The 21,938-nt window shown below is 36.4% G+C and overlaps 1 protein-coding gene across 8 annotated transcripts in view; it reads left to right on the top strand.

Moving 5' to 3' along the window:
- Window positions 1-21,938, top strand: part of LOC100027288 (ATP-dependent translocase ABCB1) — a 226,852-nt gene that overhangs the window by 97,182 nt on the left and 107,732 nt on the right. For 4 of the 8 annotated variants that reach the window (XM_007504953.3, XM_007504963.2, XM_007504952.2 and 1 more), the window contains 2 exons: window positions 8,492-8,577; window positions 12,689-12,740. In XM_007504953.3, the coding sequence (XP_007505015.2) occupies window positions 8,498-8,577; window positions 12,689-12,740 (132 nt within the window). In that variant the 5' untranslated portion in view covers window positions 8,492-8,497. The other 4 variants (XM_007504959.3, XM_007504962.3, XM_007504961.2 and 1 more) reach the window with 4 other exon arrangements.

Here is a 21,938-nt window from a genome sequence, read left to right as displayed (position 1 = left end):
CTCACTTGAGCCTTTCCATGACTCTAGGACATAAGTTCTATTATTATCATCTCCATTTTACAGATGGGAAAACTAAGATAAGAAAAATTTAAGTGACTTTCCCAGGGTCACACAACTAGTGTCTGAGAAGACGAGTCTTCCTCACTTATTGTTCCACACTCTATCCACTGTGCCTTCCAGCTGCTCCAAGGACATGATGGTTTCTTCATAGTCCACCCTGGTCAGAGCACAGCAGAGTACTTTTGAAATACCACATTTTAGGAAGTATCAGTGCTAGAGAGTGCTCAGAGAAGGACGTACCAGGATAATAAAGAGCCTGGCGATCATGCCACATGGAGATCAGTGAAAGGAACTAAAGATACTTAGCCCAGGAAAAGACATTTTATGTAATATCTGAAATAATTAACTTGAAGCATTTGAATGATTGGCCCATGGAAGAAATATCTGATTTGTTCTGCTTGGCCCTAGATTTCAAAAGGAAAAAAATAATGAGTGGAAGCTATACCAGGACAGAGTTTCTGCTCCCTGTAAGAAAAAACAAAAAACACTCCCTAACAATCTGAGCTCTCGAATGTAAAATAAACTTTCTTAGAAGGCAGTGATTCACCTTCACCGGAGGGCTTCAAGAAAAGGCCAGATAACTATTCTTGGGGGTGTTGTAGAACAGAAGTATCAAACTCAAATAAAAATGGCAACCTGAGAAACCACAGCTTAGGGATGCAATGGATAGAGTGTGAGACCTGAAATCAGGAAGACTCATTTTTCCTGAGTTAAAATCCTGCCTAAGATTCTTACCAGCTGTGTGACCCTGGGCAAGTCACTTAACCCTGTTTGTCTGCTTCCTCATCTATAAAATGAGCTGGAGAAGGAAACAGCAAACCAATATGGTATCTCTGCCAACAAAACCTCAAATGGGGTCACAATGACTTCGACACAACTGAAACAACTAAATAACAACAAAACCATACATGAGGACCCATGTGGGTCACATATTGACTTAGAAAATGACATATTAATATTATTATGTTTTATTGTATTTTTTTGTTCTGTCAAATATTTCCCAATTATATTTTAATTTGGTACAGGACACACTTGGGCAGGTTGTGGGCTCCATGTGGCCTGTTGTCCAGCTGTTTGACATATCTGTTAGAGAGCCCTGGACTTCAAATTAGGAAGGCATGAGTTCTAATCCTGCCCTAAATCATGTATTGATTTTGTGATCTTGGGTAAGTAACAATCTCATTGACCTTCAGTTTCCTCATCTCTTAAATGGACATAATAATAATTGTACCTACTTTTCAGAAGTATTGTGAGAATTAAATGAGAAAACACATTAAGACTTTTGAAAAATTTAAAGCTCTAGATAGTATCATTATCATCATCATCATCATCATCATCATCATTATTATTATAGGATGCTTGTTCTGGTACAGTTTGGAATAGATGTTAAGCTGAGATTCCATGATTCTGTGTTAAGAATACTTGCCACAAAATTAAAATAACAACCATCTTCTCTCAAGTTTTCATTTTTAAATCAGATTAGAGTAATTAATTGTACCTGAGCTTGGTGTATATGTTCTAATATTATAACCCCTGTCTTGGTGCTCTCTTTGAAGAGTTTATAACTCTTTAAGTCATCCATTCTTTTTAATTAGCTAAAAGAATGTCAATGTAGTGCTGAACTCATTTCACCTAGAGTTCCAAGCAAAGAGTTCAGCTGAGTTTATTTTTGCCCAAAGTCTACTCATCATAAATCAATAAATACGCATACCTAAACAGGAAATGCCATTTTAATGAATCGTCCAAAGTCAGAAACCACTTAAGAGAAATTTCTTCCATTTAAAGCAAAATTCCTCTGGCCACATTCTCTATAGACACAGAGAGTATGATTATAAAGTGATGAGACCTTAAAATATTCCCAATACAACCAAATCATTTTTTGAATTCTCCTCCACAGCAATATTTCAAACTTTTTTCAGAGCCAAAATAAGCACAAGCATAAATATGTCAATTACTTTATTCATCAGATATGGCTCCAAATGGACTTAATTTTTTAAAAATCTATTTATTCTTAAAGGACAAAGATGTGCCACTACTTATAATATTCAGTAGATTGTGCTGAGTTCTGGAGAGAGTTCCATTTTGGGTCATGGCAACATTACTGGAATTATGTTCCACTTTTCACTACTTTGAGGTAATAGTACCCACTTGGAATTTTAGATGAGATAAAAACAAAATATGTTAACATTTTTATTTTCTGTAGTTTCTGTCCCCAAAGTCTCCTCTTGAAGTGGGTTTGGCCTCTTCCAGCTTTCTTTTTGAAGCTTGAAGAGGCCCAAAGAATACTGAAAAAAGCTTGAGCTCTTCCCCTCTAGCCATCCATCTCTGCTCAGCTCCATGTGAGACAGGGCATTCATCTTCACCAATGAAGCTCCATAGCAATGGGCTTCAGGACAGGGGCTATATTCAAAAAAGAAAATGAAGAATATCATTTTTTTCTTCTTTATAATGCTAAATAGAAAATAAACACTTGTAAAGTCTATCACTGATTGATTCTATGAATGTGGATAAAGAATTAGAAAAAAGAGGGAAAACTTAAGTAAAAGCCTATTACATTTTCTAATATTCTGGAATATTTCAGTATACTTAGCTGTGTGGATCTGGGCAAGTCATTTCCCCTGTCTAAGCTTCCTCTTCTACAGTATAAGAATAATGGTAGCCTGTCCTCAAAGAATTAGGAGGATCAAATCAGATCATATATAGATAAAGTGATTTGCAAACCTTAAAGTGCTATATAAATGCTAGCTAGCTCTTATTGCTTCTCTCTGTTCCATCCAGGGAACTCAAAATGTCTAAATGAGTGACAAGAGATATCATGTATTGAATTATTTTGATATTAAGTGTCAGTAGCTCTGTTCACTAATTCACTGAAAAACTACTTCAGCATCATGCCACGGAAACAGCACTGGATTTGAGATGTAGACTCTGGGGCTGAGTCCCTGATCTATTCCTTATTAGCTGTATGAATGTAAGCCTCTCTGGGTTCAGTTTACTTGGCTATAAAATGAAACGGTCAGGTTACTGATTTCCAAGTTCCCTAAGGAGTAAAGTAGATAGATCATTGAGTCTGGAGTCAGGAAGATGCATCTTTCTGGGTTCAAATACAGCCTAAGACACTTACTAGCTATATATAGCCCAGGCAAGTCACTTAACCCTGTTTGCCTCAATTTCCTCATCTATAAAATGAGTTGGAGAAGGAAATGGAGAAGGAAATGGTATCTTTGTCAAGAAAACCCCAAATGGACACCACTGAAGTGATTAAAGAAGTTCCCTTCCAGTTCTAAACTTATATCCATAAAAAGTGTCTGACTCAGTAAAAAATTCCATTAATTTCTAGAAAGTCATTTTTAGTTCAAAATGTACTTCTAGTTAATATACTTCCACTCTTTATCTATCTTATCTAACTTCCTTTCATGTCTAATTGATAGTTAATGTTCTTTCATCTAGGTCATGGAGCGAAGACAATCAGTTTTCAATGCACAAGGACATAACTGTGTTCAAGGTTGTTTATCAGATAAAATAGGCTGATTTTCTAGACTGATGCTTGCTTGTGTGTAGTAAGATTTAGCCTTGCACTGACATTTCTGCCTTGGCAAAAATGATGTAACTACCTGAAGTTGATAAGTATATTTCCCCTTGCCCTGTATCTTGTTCTTGTCCTAGCCTTAATCTTGCTCAGCATCATTCACTAAAATAGTATATTAAGCATACAATAAATGTATCAATGGATCTATTATCTCATCTCTGATGATACAGCCTCTATCTGTATCTTTTTATCCCTGGCTCATGCGTGTCCAAGTTCTCCCAAAAATCCCCCATAGAATATCTGCCCCAAATGGTAGAGATCCTCCTTTAGTCCCTTTTACATTTGGTGGCTAGGTATGTTCTGATCATCAGCCTCAATGTCCCTGTCGACATGAAATATAGAAACCCCCAAATTTGTAGCCTAGTAAAATCTGATGAAGCCCAAGTTTTAGGACTAACTTGTAAGTTGGAGACCCCAAAGCTTGGGGTTCATCAGATCTTACTGGGCTACAAATTTGGGGGTTTCTAGATTCGAAATCGACACCCCTTACTGCAACATTGGTGTCTATCCCTGAGTCTCTGAACTCTGATAAATGAGCTTTGTCTTGTCTTACTTAGAACCAGGCTACTATTTGAAGTCTTGGCCATCTCCACAGGATTCCTCACCACTTTACTCTCTCCTCACTTTCCATTGAGGAAAATTAATGGTAGATTGTATTATTTATTAGCAGCATTTCTGTGTGAACCCATCCATACCCTCCCAGCCTCCATTTAATGGGGGGGGAGGGGAGGAGAGAAGGAATTAACTGTATTCTAATGTAACTAACAAACAAATGAATAAATATTTTTTAAAAGGTCAGGCAATTTCTCTAGGACTTTACTGAATAAAGTAATCATTCCCTGGCCCAAAGGCATATACCTGGACAGGGACTTTTTTGTAGGTTGGGCACAGACCTCTATTTTTATTTAACTAGAAACTTCCCAAGGCCTTCACAAGCTCAAACCCTTTTGTCCTTGCTAAACATTTCATCTAGATTTGGGGTGACGTAGTCTAAATAGGAAAAGCAACTTATGAAAACTTCATAGATATAATTTTTATTACTGCTAGAGGAAGCTGATTTCATAAATTAATTGCCATTCCATTTCTACTGAAGACAGGGAGAGTCATTCATATTTTCCTAGGGATTTATCCACTTTAGGAGTAGTCCCTCCCCTTACCAGGCTAAAGCAATGGGGGAGGAATTGAGATTTAGGCCCACCTTCTCATTAAAATATCCACCAATCATGTCTCCAGGGGAGGTCCAAATGATATACTATCAGGTCAAACCTAGCAATTCTATGAATACAATTACAAAAAAACTTTTCACTCAAATAAAGTTAACCTAAACATTTAGAAAAATATTAATTGTTCAAGGATAGGCTGAACCAATATAACAATTAAATCTTACCTAAATTAATTCATCTATTCAGTGCTATATCAATCAAATTACCCCAAAATCATTTCATAGAGCTAGAAAAAATAACTTAAAAATTCATCTGGGAGGGGAAAAAAAGGCCAAAATTATTAAGGGAATTAATGGGGCAAAAATATGAAAGAAGGAAGCCTCGCCATACCAGATCTCAAACTATACCATAAAATGGCAATCATCAAAACAATCTGATACTGGCTAAAAATAGAGTAGTAGATGAAAGGAATAGGTTTGGAAATCAACACATGGTAGTTAGTGAACATAATAACCCAGTATTTGATAAATCCAAAGATCCATGCTTTGGGGAGAACTCATTATTTGACAAAAATTGGAAAATAATATGGAAGAGACTAGGCATAGACCAATACCTCACACTGTACACCAAAATAGTCAAAATAGATACTTTATCTAGAAATAAAGGGTGATGCCATAAATGATAAATGGGGCACATGGAGAAGTTAACTTTTTAGACTTATGGATAAATTTATGGCCAAACAAGACATAGAGAACATTAAAAATGAAATAAATAATTTTGATTATGGTAAACTAAAAAAATTCTGTACAAACAAAACCAAGATTAGAAAGGCAACAATAAATGTTGTTTGGGGGGGCATGGATATTATCCCTGAAATATCAGGCTAGTATCCCTGAAAAAGGTCTAATCTCTCAAATGTTTCAAGAACTAACTCAAAATTATAAGAATACAAGTCATTCCCCAACTGATAAATGTTCAAAGGATATGAACAGGCAGTTCTTAGACAAAAAAAAAATTAAAGTTATCTAAAGTAATATGAAAAAAATGCTCCAAATCACAATTGATTAGACAAACACAAATTAAAACAACTCTGAGATACCACTTGACACCTATCAAACTAGCTAATATGACCAAAAAGGAAATGAGAAATATAAAATGGGATGCGGGAAAATTATGACGCTAGTATTCTGTTGTTAGAAATGACAACTGATAAAACCACTTTGAAGAGCAATATGGACCCATGCTCAAAAGGCTATAAAACTACATATACCTTTAGACCCAGCAATACAACTACTTAGATATCTATCAGTTGTGGAATAGCTCAACAAGTTATGGCATATAACTATAATGGAATAACATTATACCATAAGAAATGAAGAATAGGATGAGTTCAGAAAAACTTGGAAAGACATATGAATGGATACAAAGTGAAGTGAGCAGAACTAGAGAACAATGTAGATACAGAAATATTATTTGATAATCAATTGTAGAAAACTAAACTATTATCAGCAATTCAAGTTTTCAAGATAACACAAGGGATTTCTGATGAAAAATGCTATCCATGGCCCAAAGAACTCTTGGAGCTTAAGTGCAGATCAAACCATGCCATCTTCTACTTTAGTTCCTTCATGACTTTTTTTATTGTATTGTGATATGTTTCTTTTCACATAGTATGGGCAATATGGAAATATGTATTGTGTGAAAGCACTGTTATAACCTCTATCCAATACCCCCTGGGGGGAGAAGGATGGAGAGAATCTCAATTGTGAAATGTAAGAAATTATTAAAAGTTGTTTCTACATATAATTAAAATGTTTTTAAAATTTTTAAATATTGAAGCAGAATCATGGCAGAATTCAAGAAAACTATTCAGTTATGTCCAACTCTTTGTGACACCATTTATGATTTTCTTAGCAAAGAAACTGGAGTGGTCTATTTCCTTCTCCATCTTATTTTACAGGTGAGAAACTGTGACAAATAAGAGTTGGGCCTGGCACCTCCCATCTCTAGGACTGAATTGAAATCCACTCAACCACCTAGATGCTCCAATCCTATATATTTTCTTTGAAACATTTAGAAACATTTTTTTCCTGAGAAAAAAATTCAGAGGCTTCTGCAGACTGCCAGATTATCTATGACTTTTAAAAGGCTGAATCCTTGCAAGTCTAGGTCTTTGCATCTAGTTGCCCTAGTCAAAATTCATAACACTTCAGTTCAAGTGTGTTATAGCTAAAATAAAATAAACTTAAATGTAAAAATTAATGCTTTATTCTTTTTTTTAAGTATACCTTTATTAAATATTCCCTGTGCTTTAAGGCACAGGAAATATTCCGGCTTCTCTCTTCACCCTTTGGTCAAGTAGGATACCAAGAGAAAAGCTGAATCTGGCCTTTTATAGTCTCATTGCGTTTTACTTTAAATATCAATCCTTAACAAACTGGAGTCTTCAAACCAAAGTACCTGCTGAGCTGTAAGGCTGATTGGCTGCGCTTAACAGGGTGTGGCCAGTTCGTCCCGGGTCAGGAGTTTCTCCACCAGAAACTCGGGCTCATTTGCCCAGTGTCTACCAAAAGTTCACTTTCTAGACTGTACAGCGGTAAGTCGCTAGTGAAGGCTTTTGCTCCACTTCTGCTTCCGACATCGAAACCTCCTCAGTGGACTGGAGGGATCCCAAGTGAGTGCATGGCGAAGGGATGGGCAGTTGGAGGGCCTGAGAGCTAATGGATGGATGGGATGGATGTGATTGGAGGGAGAGGACTGGCAGCCCCTCCAATCCCTGGGTTTTAAAGGAGCAGGGAGAGAGGGCAGCAGCTGTGGCGGCAGCAGCCGAGTGGTGCTCGCGGAGCTCTCTCTGCCTCTGGAGTCATTAGAGAAACAACATCTGTCATGGGGCCATGCCCGGGCAGCAGAGCGCTCGAGCTGGGGAGGAACCCTACGCCTGTACCCCGGAGCAGTGCGTTCTGCAAGGCGAGATGCTGCTCTCTCGGAGACGGGGTACACCCATAGCCCCCCAGAAAAGTCCGACAGGCTAGGAGGAGGAAGGAAAAAAGGAGGAGACGCCACCCGCGCCTTGGCTGATATCAGAGGGTGGCGGCGGGGAGGAAGGTGAAGCCGGGGTGAGCAAAGTTCAAAGTTTCCGCTCCGCTAGCTGTGGTTCAGAGGGGAAGGGTGAAGTCGGGACATTCGAGATTTCTAGTGTTTACAGTGGCGGAGCTCGGTTCACAGGTAAGCAAAACGGCCCAGCGGTACCCCAAGTTGAGCATCCCTTCTCCAGCCCCTCTTCGAGACCTCCTGGACGCTGCGAATGTAGAATAGCGCTGGCCTGAGGGATCAGCTCTGAGTTCTAGTCCCGACCCTGCTCCTGAAGAGTTGGGTGGAGTTGAGCAACCAAGAAGGCGTTGGACTTCATCTCTCTGACCCCTTCTTACTGACAGTCAGGATCCACTCAGAAGTAGCTCAGGGGGACGAGTGGAGCCAAAACAGTGAGTGGCTCTGGCCCGTGCCCCAGTGAGTGAGTGAGAATGAGTGAATGAAGTGCGCAGCAGTTTCCATTACACTCCCTTCTGTTGGGGCAGAGGCAGCTTTTCACGTCCAGATCCTGCTACCCATCAGTCCAGCCTTCCTTTGTGGCGAAAGACGAATTGATTTCAATCCATTTTCTTCTTTCTTTCTTTCTCTTCAGGTTGAGATGAATCGGGAAGAAGGTAGCAATGGAATGGCGAAAAGCCCCGCAGAAGAAAGGACGGACTCGCCATCGGATAGCAAAAGGTTGCCTTTTTTTTTCCATTCTTATGTTAAACTTGGCTAAAAAGAAGAAAACAACAGCAAGGATGTAATTGAGGTCTACATCCTAGCCATAAATATAGTGGTTAGGTTAAAAACAAAAACCACACACACACACACACACACACACACAAAACAACTCCACAGCCAACATTCATTGCAAATAAGTGCCTGTGGTTGGGGAAACATTTATAGAAGTTACTTGCGATTCTGGGAACAAGCACGTACATCTTTGAACATTTCTGAGGGACTTAACTTTCTCTGCCCTACGTTAGAAATGAACTTGTAGTTTCCTGTCGGATCAGGAGCAAAACCGTCCAATGCCAGCAAAAGGCAGCGTCATGGCTCCCTGAAAATAAAATCTCTTAAGGAGCGCATATAACTAAGGAAAACTCTAGTAGGCTATTTTTGACTGGTGACTAATACCGTTGACTTCTGTGGAAGAAATCCTTAAAGGGGAAGCATAAGAAAGCATAAAATTGGTATATAAGTGAAGTGGAGCTTTTAAGGCCAGACAGAAGTGAGATGAAGGAGGAGAAATAAGGAAAGACTGGGGAGGATATTTTGATGGAATTCTAAAAGTTTGTTATGAGAGTATATGAGAAAAAAGATCTGTAACGGTAAAAACAAACTCAAATGCAAAAATTAGCTTTATTACACATCTCTTCTCCCTCTAGTCTATGGTAATATTGAATTAAGGTTAAAAGATGCACCCTTTTAAAATTCTATGGATGCCTTCTTAATTGGTATAGTTTGTCCAATAAAATATATGTTTATACTAAAAGATCTATTACTAGTAAGGGATGGGATATGATATTTGAAAAACTTGATGTGAAGAAAATTATAAATGAGCTCCTAGTTCTAGTTTGGAACTTCCATTTATAAGTCATTCTTGTCAAACTAGTAACTCCTGCTTCTTTAGGAACTAGAAATGTGGATGCCACAGTGCTAGTGAAAAGGGATAAGTTTCTATCCAGATAAACAAAATTCTTGAAGCACCCTGGAGCTTCTTCTAGAACACTTGTGTCTCACTGGAAGGAAATCCAATTTATAGGGTAAAAAGCCCATATATAAAGTGGCAGGTTAGGAAGGTGATTTATTCGCCTTATGGAAAGAGGCTTCATTATCCCAGGTTACTTTTTAAAACTGCTTTCTCCTGGTGATTTAAATGTGATTAAATTTTAAAATATTTTATTATAATTTTAAGAAAGACATCTTATATTATCAAGTCAACAAGTTTTATTACATGTTTTCTGTATGCCAGACACTATACTAATAAGTGCTAGAGATATAGAGAAAGGCCCTCAGGGAGTTTGTAATCTAATAATTAGAATGTAAGATAGCTTTACTTAATTTTTAAAAGCCTTTGTAAACATGTTTAAAACATATATAATTAAAACTTGTGTAATAATATAGAGAGCTAGTTATGGTCAGATTTAATAATAATCAGAATAGTATGCTTATATCTTGGAAAAAGGGAAAGTTGATCTCTGAGATAGTAAGTCAGCAATTGTTGCCATATTCCTAATGTGGAGACTAGCTGCTTTGCCACTGAGAGCAAGGAAACTATATGAAATTTAGCAGGAATAGGGGATGAACTGTGTATTTGTTTTGTGTGTGTGTGTGAGAGAGGGTTTTCTTCCTTCCACCCTTATATTTGTCCTTCTTTCCTCCTTTCTCTTCTTCCTTCCTCCTTCCCTTCCTCCTCCTTTCTCTCCTTTCCCCCCTTTCCACAATTAAACGAAAAGCTATAAAAAGAAGTTGCAAACAACTTTTCCTACATCTGTATTGCTCTGTTATCAAATGATAAAAGAAATGAAAATAGCATAGGAACCTTAACAGGACAACCTATGTGCCATCCATTTTATTTGCCCTCAAAATTGCTGATATTTAATCTTACCCTCCTTTAGTTGAAATCAGGATTTAAATGGTTCTTTTCACCTTTTTTGCATTCTGTTTCACTACTTCACCCCTAACCATGTGCTAAGCAGTGTGAAGGGAAAGGGAGCAAATTTTGGAGTGAACAATGATCTATTAGACAATTAGTCCATAAACTAAAAGAAAATATCCACATATGTGCACATGTATTATAATAAATTGAACTTATGACAATATGTGCTGAATGTCCCAACAGTGGCACACCCAAAGTATTAAAAGATTTTAGAGGAGGGGGAAATTAGGCTAGGTTTCTAAAGATAGCATCTACACTAGACCATTCAGGGTGTCTAGCATTGCATGTCTGTTGTTATAATTAAGTTCCTTTGCTATAGAAGTCTTCTAGCCAAAATCATATAACCATTTGTCAGAAATATCATTTATACTGTTGATTTTGGTTTTAAAAATTAACATCTATTTTAAAAAATTAAGGATGTAAACTAATCTTTTGGGAAGGTAATTATATTGGTTTTTGGTCAGGGAAATAAAGAGGAATAAGCTCCCTTAGTATTATCTTTCTCCTCTTAATGCTTGCTTATATGATTTTAAGGGGAAAAGAGCTTTTAACTGTTTAAAGATCAGTCCCTTTTTTTAGCAATAACTTCCATTGGTATAATGGTCTACTTTGTATTCCAGGAATATATTAAATAACTAATAATAATGGCTGACATATAGTGCTTTAAAAGCCCTTCACATACTGGTTATCTCCTTTGAGCCTCATTATAACTCTATGAGGTAGGCACTTAATAATCCTCATTTTACAGATGAAGAACCTGAGGCTATGAGAGTTTGTGATTCGTCTCCTGTTGAGCAGTTAGTGTCAGCTCTGTCTATATAAAGCAATTTAATTTGTTTTTGTTCTTGGGAAATAAAGCCTTGCCTGACATGCATGCTACATCTCTGAAGACCCTTTTGGTCAAGAGAAGAAGAGGTATTTGAAGTAAAATTCAGAAAGCACAAGGTAGAATTGTCTGAGTTTCCAGATGAGAGAAAACATTTTAGGCCTAAATTATTTAAGTTGTGTGTTCTTTTCTTGGCTTATCACATCAATTGAAGGTTTTAGGCATTAGTGTAATATGACTCCCCTTTGGACAGCAATCAGAGTAGGCTGAAAATTTGATGTTCACATCTCTTCTTTTTTCCTTTTCTATTCTCTGGTTGAACTATTCTGAAGGTGTTTGTTGTTGTTTTGGGTGTTTTGTAGAAGTAGGGGAAGGAAGGGTAATATTGTGTTAGATACTTTTAATGACAATCAGGTTAATATAATAGGAAGTCCACTTGGAAGAAGTAGATGGGTTTGTTTGCTGCCTCAGATACTTGTTAATTTGTACAATGGTGGACACGTCACTTTGCCTTTCAAAACCTCAGTTTCTATAACAAGGAGAAAATATCACTTGTATGACCTATTCCACAGAATTGTGAGAAAAGTACTTTGTTAATCCTAAAGTGCTAAATAAATGCAAACTTATGGTTTTTGCTGTTGTCGTTACTATTTTTTAAAATCCTTATTTTCAGAATTGATGCTAAGTATCAGTTCCATGGCAGAAGAGCAGTAAGAGCTAAGTGATTAGGTTTAAGTGACTTGTCCACAGTAAATGCAAGACCTCCCATCTCCACGCCTGGCTCTCTATTCGTAGAGCCACCTTGCTGTCCCTAATTTTATTATGTAATGATCTTTGTTTCAAATTTTTGCAAAACTAAATCTTGAAGGCATTATAATTTTGTTTCCTGAGTGAATGATTTAATGGCAAATTTTGTCTTTTTTAACTGATTTTATTAAATTAAGAAACTTCAAATATATTTTAAACATATCTATATGATAGTAAGCCCATTTGAACATGTTGATTTGACATATAATGCTAGCTTTTGAGTTGGCAATGTAGGAAAGATTCTGTGGGAATATACCTAACAAATATACTGGGAATCCTGGATGTTCATTTTTCAATAAGCAAACTAGAAACAACTATTTCTGGCGCAGACTACTGGCAAAGAAATCAGTGGCTTTTAATTTAATTAAACTACAAATTTAATTTTTTTTTTCATGACCAGCCTACATAGATAATTAAGTTTTGGCTCATTGTTGAAATTAAAGTAGGAACTGTATATTCCTTTTTCCATAATTGTAAGATGATCAATGTTTTCTCTGTTCCTATTTTTCTAGCAAAAAAAGCAAGAAAAAAGAAAAGCGGCCAACTGTCAGTGCATTCACAATGGTGAGCTATAAAATTGGAAACAAGTTTCCAAATACATTTTCATCTTTGCATGCTCATGCTTCTTGTGCCTATACTAGCATTTATATATAGACAATATTGCGTTAATAGAGTTTGTAAGTACAGGAAGGGAATAGAAAGGAAGCTTTTTGAGGTCAGAGACTCTTTTATTGTCTTTTTATCCCCAGAATCTAGCACTGTGCCTGGTGCATATATAGGAAACAATGAATACTTACCTAGTTATGGTGGTTTAATTTTACCTCTCATAAGATGTAAATATTTTATATAATTTTATATTTGCATATGAAATATAAATAATATAAATATATTATATATCATATATAATCATATATAACAGTGATCAAAATCATAATCATAGCTAACAATTATATGTCCTTTTAAGTTTTCCTTATACATTATATCTCACTTAAGTAAGGTATGTCAGTAGGTTTTTATGAAGTACCTACTATGTGCCAGATAATTTGCTCTTCTGATGATACAAATCAAAGCAAAACAGTCCCTACCTTCAAAGGGTTGGTAATCTAATGGGAGAGACAACGTGCAAACAACTATGTATGAAGTAAATTGGTGATAATCTCGGGGTGGGGGATTACTAGAATTAAGGTGAATTGGGAAAGACTTCTTGTAGAAGGTAAGATTTTATATGAGATTTGAAGAATCTTCAGATTTCAAGAAATTCTAAGAAAGCTAAGAGATGGGAAAAGGAGGAGATAGAGAATCCTAGGCACAGGGGACAGCCAGTGAAATTGTGATAGGGTTGGAATGTGGAATGTCCCGTATAAGGAACAGCAAAGAGTCAATACCACTGAACTATGGTGTGGAATGGAGTAAGGTTCAAGACTGGAAAGGGAGAAAGGGGCCAGATTATGGAGAACTTTAGGAGTCAAATAAAGGATTTTTATAGATCATCTTTGAAGTAATAAGGAACTACAGGAAATCATTGAGGAAGGGGGAGATATGATCCTCACAACCCATTGGGGTGATATAAGGTATTATTATCCCTAAGTCCAGCACTCGATCAACTGATTACTTGTGATTCAGTTAGCTTTGCCTTTGTACCTAATTCTCTGCTTTTAATGCATCTGCTCTTCTACTTAGTGTGTGGACCTTCATCTCCCTAGCTCTAATTTTCCCCATTGGCAAGTTGGCAGTTAGACTAGATGGCTCCCATTTTCTCCTTTTGTGCTCCATCTAGGATCTTTAACTGGATCTATCCAAGCAAGGGGCTAGGAAGAAAGGAAAGAAGAATCTTGTAGAGGAAGAGTCATGTTAGGGTTTTCTTTTAGTACAATATCTTTGAGACTCTGTGAAGTTGGATTCAAGTCCTTGTTACTCACATTAATGAAAATAGTCAATAATTATCTACTCTTTGGACTTTGATATTGTGTTATTGATGCTGCCACCCATTCACAGATTTTTGTGCTGCACACTCAAGAATATCTGGGATTCAGAAAGTCTTTGTAACTTTTTTATTCCAGTTTCTGCAGGAAGCTTGTAGGGTTAATAAAAGAATAACTAAATATTCATCTTGACTGAGGAGGCAGCTTAGTATAGTATAAAGAATGATGAACTTGGATGATTAGGACCTGGGGTCAAATCCTACTTGCCATTGACTGGGTGAGCTTGAACAGATCATTTAACCTTTCTATAAAATGAAGGAGTTAGACTACATAAGAGCCTTTTCATCTTTAAATCTATAAGCCTGAGGCAGCAAGATGGCTAGAGATCCAGGCCTAGAGATAGGAGGTCCTGGGTTCAAATGTGATCTCAAACATTTCCTAGTTGTGTGACTGAGCAACTTATTTAATTTTAACCCCCATTCCTTAGCCCCTACCACCCTTCTGCCTTGGAACCAACACACAATATTGATTCTAAGATAGAAGGTCATGTTTGTTTGTTTTTTTAAAGTAAAGTTTAAAAAAATCTATAAGCCTATGATTTCCTCAAAATGAAATCAGGAATTTATGAGTCTTTTATGGGTCCCTACCTTGATCTTTGCCATATTTATGATAGTAAAGGATTAGATAAAATATGGGCAACATAACTTAGAACCTAATTGCCCACACAGGGAAGGCTTCACATGTCAACATTATCTCTCACAACTTTAATGAAGAGCTCCGAAGGGCAACTTACTAAATGTGTGTACAAGTAATATAGGTTAGGCAATAAGAACCAAACTGATTGAACCCTGGAAACTGGAACTTTTCCTTGTTGTTACTATCTCCATCATTTTATGATAAACATGTTGATGCCACAATATCTGCTTTGTATTTTTGTTTCTTTAGAATTTGTCCAGAGATAATCATATAAAGTCACTTGTCTAACTTACTCTGGGAAATTCCCCAATCATACTTTTGGGCTAATTGTAGGTCAGGCTTTATTCTATAATAAAGCTTTTTAACATATTGGTTTATTAAGAAGTTTTAAGGAGGCTACTTTTTTTGTATTATACTCAGCACAAAATAGGAAAACTCCAGGATATATGAGCTACATAATATATACCTATTATTATTTTTGTGATAAATGGTAACAATATATTTACACACTTATTTTATATGCATTTTAAATCTGTCCTTCCCACTCTTATCCCAAACTGAATAAAAGCAGCAAAACAGAATATCATTAAAGAGCAGAGAACAATATAAGTCAATAAATATTAATAAATTACAAACTTTAATTTTGTGATCCAACTAATACTTAATTTCCAAAGTTTTAAAAATAATTTTCCAATGAAAATTTTAGTCTAAAAAGCATTATGGAAAGACCTTGTTTTCCTAATTTAAAACAAAATTTCTTTCTCCACTTAGCTAAGAGTGCTGGAAAAGAGGGAATGAAGGGAGGACTTGGGGCTTCTGTTGTCTTTTTAAATTTCCTGTTCTTCCTGGTTCAGGTGTTTTAAGGGAAACTTTTTTTTAATTTGTATTTTTTAATTTTAATAACACATTTCCACATAAGTTTTCAGAAGTTATGTGTCCATATTGTCTCCCTCCCTTTCCCCCCCCTTCTCCTGAAGCTGTCAAGGAATTTAATCTGTGTTTTACATGTGTTATTACACAAAATATATTTCCATGTTGTTCGTTTTTATAAGCAAATAATCTTATAAAAATCTTATAAAAATATAATCCAAATAAACAATTGATGAGTCATATATTTTCATCTACATTTCTACTCCAACAGTTCTTTCAATGGAAGTGGATAGTATTCTTTGTCATAAGTCCTCAGAATTGTTCTGGATCATTGTACTGCTGTTAGTGGCAAAGTCTATCACATTTGATTGTTCCACAATATTGCAGTTACTACGTATAATGTTCTCCTGGTTCCATTATTATTATTATTATTATATAATGTTCTCTTATTTCACTCTGCATCAGTTCATGTAAGCCTTTCCAGCACTTTCTGAAATCATCCTATTCATCATTCCTTATAGCAAAATAATATTCCATCACCACAAATTGTTCAACCATTCCTTTATTGAGGGACATCCCTTTTGTTTCCAATTCTTTGCCATCACAAACATCACAGTGTCTTTCAAAAATTAACAGTACAGGACACCCCCAAACCCCTTACCTTCCATAAATAAGTTCACAGGATTCTTCTTACTCAATAGAAGACATGATTTTTAATAAATTCTGTTCCTGTTTAAAAAAAATGAAGCAAAGAACCACAGAGACATGTTGCTATTCTCTGTTGCCTAAGACCCTGCTATTATATCCATACCCACATGCACATGCACACAAAATTTGCTCTAGAATTTCACATTTCCTCAAAATATTGTCATTATTTCAAATCTTATGGTTGCAATCTCCCCTAACATGAACTAGGACACAACATTCTTCACTATGCATAGTTAGGTACAGAAATCCTTCATGACCCCAGCCTTCTTGAGACCCTGTGCCTGCCCAACTGGAGTTATAGATGTGGAGAAAAGAACTGATTTTTAAATATTATACTAATAGACATAGAAAGAGGCACAAAAGGCAAGAAAGTACTTGTGAAATGTCAAATTTATTTTCAGTGACCAGAAATACAGATGACCTTTTCTGATTGCCTTCTTGAACTTGATTCAAGCCCCCAGTTAAGATGGAAGGGAAAGCCATCACATTTAAAGGGGCTTCACTCTCAAAACATAGTTTTTGATGTCCAATTTGACCTCTAGACGTTCACTATAGAGATCTGCTATCTAACTCTCATACTTTGCAAAAGTCATTTCATTTTTTTTTTCACTCACAGTTGATGGCCCAGGCCTTCCTCCTCCAGAAAACCCTGTGTCCTAGGAACCTGATGCACACTGTAATGCAGCTTAGGAATTTCAGATGGCTCCCACGATTCAATTCAGATTTTCAAGCAGCTAAATATGAATACTCTTTTCTATCTCTTTGGCTCCTTCAAGAAATTTACTATAATAGAATTCTATTAAATTAAATAGTATTCTATTGAAGGCCCCTGTTGTGAGAGTAGAAAATTTTAAAGCTGCCACATATTTTATTTAGTTATTTTTTATCCAAATTTTTTTCTCTTTAATTTTATTCTTCAGAAAAATAAAAGGAAATGAAATAAAACAATATATTTCCTTACAATCTAGACTAGAATACCACATGGAAGTAAAAGGAGAAAACGCACTGTATTTTAACCTACCAGGTAGAAATATTAATTCCTGAATAGAATGCCCCTTGACTATTGAAGTTTAACTTCTAAGCTAATGCTATGCACCAGCTTTCATAGTTGCTTTTTGTGGTTGGAATTATAGGACGTCCCCACTCTTTGCACTCAAAAATGCCAATTTGTACATACTTTGCTACTCCTTACTTTTCCTTTTTTTGGGGGGATATACTTCCTTGAAGTCTTAAAAAGCCCAATTATGAAAATTCCTTCAAAGGGGAGCATTGTCCAATCGTAGTATATATAATAAACATAGCACAACAAATTTAAACACATGAACATAACAACACAGAAATCCTAAGAAAATTTTACTTTCCCCCACCCCAATTCCTCAATATAAGTTGGTGAGCTCTTAGTTCCAGCTTGAAATGAGGACACAAAACAAACTTACAAAATCATTCACTTACTGTTTTTCATTTCCTGGAGAAATCTAATTGTTGTGTATAGGAAGAGAGTTGATCCATAACCACAGAATCCCTTAACCAAAAAGCTTTTCCTTTGGGGACAAGCTGTTTCTTTTTCTGCCCAAGAAATTAGGAGGAGATTTCTGATAAGGTTTTGGGATGTGCAGCTCTCATTCTCTAATCTGGACAAGCCCATGCTACTGTAGCACCTGGAATTTTAACGAATAAATAAAATGAAGTCATTTCTCTTCATATAACATTGTTTATTAATAGGGATAGGCAGTCTGCTAATAAAAGATGGGTCAATCACTCATGCCTCTGTGTGGAAAATACCAGGAACAGGAAGCTGCAGAGGCTTTTAACAAAGTTGTGTCTTTTTTCTGATTGGTCCAACAGCCATATTAAAAAATGGGTAAAATAATGGCATTAAAAAGATGAAGCTCTGGCTTAGGAAGAAATTTTATGTTAAAAAAAACACAACCAACTGTTGCAGTTTCCCAAACACCAGTACATGTTTGTCCTCTGGTACAATTCTGAGCCTAACCTTATTTATAGTGTCTCTCCAAGAAATATTCTGATCATCAAAAGTATGTTCAGCTGCCTGAAGGCAGATAAGTGGCTTAATGAATAGAGAATTGGGCCCGGAGTCAGGGAGGGAGACCTGAGTTCAAATCCAGCCTCCAATACTTATTATCTAGTTAACCTGGAATTCCCTGGAGAAGGAAATGGCAAAGTACATTTTTGTTTATTCACCAAGAAAACACAGACAGTCACAAGAAGTTGGACATGATCAAACAACAAGCATTCTTCATTCATTTTCTTTCTGTGTGAATGTATGAGTAGTTAGGCCAGATTCACATGGTAATAGACCTTATCCAGGAAGCTCTATAATGTTCTGGGGCTTGATGCAACTAACATAAAGTATATGCAAACAGGAGCACTAAAGAATTCATCAGTTTAGAAAACTTGACAGTGCCTTATTTTTTAGCATTCGATGCACAGAATCTAATCTTCTGAGAAGAGATAGTGTTTTCAGGCATATTGCTCCTATTCCACAATTAGCCATTTATGTCACTTGTAGCCACATTTAGAAGACTAGATCTTAGCACAGTGCCTGTCACAGTAGGCACTTAACATGGGTTTGATGGTTTATTGACTTGGTCTCTAACGAGAAGTAAGAGGAGTAAATTATTTCTTTCTCATTTCTCTTCTCTCAGTGGTGGTAGATAAAATATTTACTTAGAGTAAAAGTTTATATTTTTGTTTGAGAACACCATATCAAAGGTAGAATATGCAGAGGTAAGTACAGAGCCAGCCAGTCTGACTGTTTATTGACTGACTAGTATTACTCAGAACTTTGCCATCTGACTCTCCATTTGCAGAAAGACAAAGGGATGAAGATAAAGTTTGCAAGTGGTAAAACTTACCTATTGAACGAAACAATGATTTATTATTAGTATAACAGAGTCTAAATATGAACAGCATTGGATTAGCTCTTGGAGCACCAGCTGTATTTAGACTACATTTTTCTGCCATTTCATAATTTGGGTTTTAGAGGCTTGCTTTTTGGAAGGTAGTTACTTTCTTCGATTCCCTGTGTCTTAAATTCATACCAATTTTAGTCCTTAAAGCTATAAAACTTTGATTATTTATTTTGAGGCAGGTGAGTAACAAGTAAAGCTTAATTAAAAAAGATGCCTAGTTACACTTTAAGTACCTTTATCACAATTAAATTCAGTTATAAAAAGAAAAAGCTTGTGATTAATTCTAATTTTCCTCCTCTTGAATTAAAAAAACTGCCCTGGCTTTTGCTTGCTTGTTCCATTCACACTTTAGTCAGGTGCCCTCCCTGGCTAATCCAGTTTGGAGAGTCCTTCATGGTATAAGGGGGAAATGGGGTTAATTGGGGGGGGGTGGACTTGATTATTTAAGAGTTTGGTCACCAGGGATTTAACTACTAAATCACAAATGAATTACTAAAGTCAGAATGGATCTTATGGTAGTTTATTTTACAATAAAGAGGGAAGATATTAAGGAAGAGAGAAAGAGAGGAAAAGGAGAGAGATCTTCTTGAGCCAGGCAGGAGTTCAGAGGTCCCTGCCAAGTTAAAGGAGTCTCAAGATGGTGGGCCTTTTGCCTCCAGAAAGGCCAAGAGAAAGGGAGTCAGTCTTTACACTCACCATGTGCCCCTCTTCACCAGCCCCAACTTGAAAGCATGAAGAATTGAATTCTCACAGGAAATTCCACTCCAAGACTCCCCCAGAAGAACCAGTTCAGGACCTTGTCTCTTTCTTTAAAAGACCTTTTTTTTTTTGCATCATTTCTCCTAATTCCACCTCTACCAATCACAGCTGATGCTCTGTTCTAGAACTGCCCAGAAGGAAGTTAGTCGATTCTGATTCATTACCCACTATTGCACAGGGGGCACAGACCTCCCACTTCATGATTAAGTAGGATATTTGCACTTTTGGTGATTAGATCTAAATGGGCAGATCTTCATACTTAACTTTTAAGTACTGTGTTTACACTTATGGGGATTAAATCTAAAAATAGACAAGGGTTACATTTTAATCTTCACAATCAGAGAAGAGCTAAATACCTTCATTGTTACAATCAGGGGAGAGCCAAATCCAATCTTCACAATGGCATACTAGGAAACACACAAAAAAGTATAAGAATGTCTAATGTTGTGATTGTATTGCTGTGTAGTATAGGTGCTACTGGAGAAGGAAAGGGCAAACCACTTTATTATGCTTGCCAATAGCCCATGAATAGTAGGATCCTTAGGGTATCAAAAAGGATATAATTAAATGACTGAACAACAACACTGCCATATGTTGGTTCTCTTGATTTTTTTTTTCTTTTTAGATTTTGTGCTTGGGCTTTTGACATCTTAACTATCCACTCTCCTTACTTGAGTTCTTGACTTCCTAATAACCAGTTTTTCTCAAGAAGTCTTGGATCTACTGTTTGCAGATCTTTGTCTTGGCAACATGTTGTGGTCTATATCAAAGCATAAGAGCCACCTGATTAGGGTATTATAAAACTTCAGATATCACCCTTAGCTCCACAGCATTCTGTCATCATCTGGTTTTTCCCTGTATTTGATCTGTTTTTCTCCTTAAGATGTATCCAAGAAAAGATATAAATTGTTGCTTAACACTTCCTTTTCATCTCATAATCCCATTTCCCATTCTTCCCTTTGTTTCTTTGTTTCTTGTGACTCTTCTGTAACAAGGAGAGATTATGGAGACATAAATGATGTATGCATAGTTTGTGAAGCCCTTTCTGAGAAGGAAAATATTATTCTAACAAATATTTAGAAAAAATATTTATTTGTTTGTTACATTAAAATACTCACTTAACTTCTTCTCTCCCTAGCCTCTCCCATCATTGACAAAAAGACATACAAAACCATATTTCAATTTTCTCTGCTTCTTTTTCTGTTAATTTTAATTGTGGTTGATCTCTGAATATTATTTATATATGTGGTTGCCAGGGATTTAATTTCTAAATCCCAAAATTAATTACTAAAGTAAATGGAATTTATGGTAGTTTACTTACAATATTTATAATAGAAGGAAGATATAAAGAAATGAGAGAGAGAGAAAGAAAACTCTAGCTTCTTCTGATACTAGTTAGAATCTCTACACAGCCAGAGGAAGAGAGTCTCAAGAAGATGGGCTTTACCTGGAGGCTTCGCACCTCCAGTTAAGGCAGGGTCACTAAGTCAGTTTTGCACTCACCAAAGGTGACAGTCTAAAAGAAGTCGGGGTGTCTACCTTCTGTCTGGTCCCTCCTAAAGGGTCTGTCTTTCAGTTGCTCCTCCAAGTCAGTGCCCAAATCTCCGAAAAACTGTCTGAATGTCTGAATCCGAATGGATGATTTGAATCCAAATGAATGTCCTTCTGCTTCTTGGTTCTCTTTTTAAAGATCTTTTTCTCTTGTGTCACCTCCCCTAAATTTTACATCTACCATTCACAGCAGACACTTTTTTCCAGGACTGCCCATTCTTTAGTTCTCACCTTCTTTGGTTAGATTTTCTCCAAGACTGCCCACTGTTTAGTTCTCACCTTCTCTGGTTAGATTATATCTTTTGGGGTTACTTAACACCTCT

This window comes from Monodelphis domestica, chromosome 5 (assembly GCF_027887165.1).
Source record: "Monodelphis domestica isolate mMonDom1 chromosome 5, mMonDom1.pri, whole genome shotgun sequence".
In the NCBI taxonomy this organism is placed as follows: domain Eukaryota; kingdom Metazoa; phylum Chordata; class Mammalia; order Didelphimorphia; family Didelphidae; genus Monodelphis; species Monodelphis domestica.
This window is presented reverse-complemented; position numbering and strand designations above follow the sequence as displayed.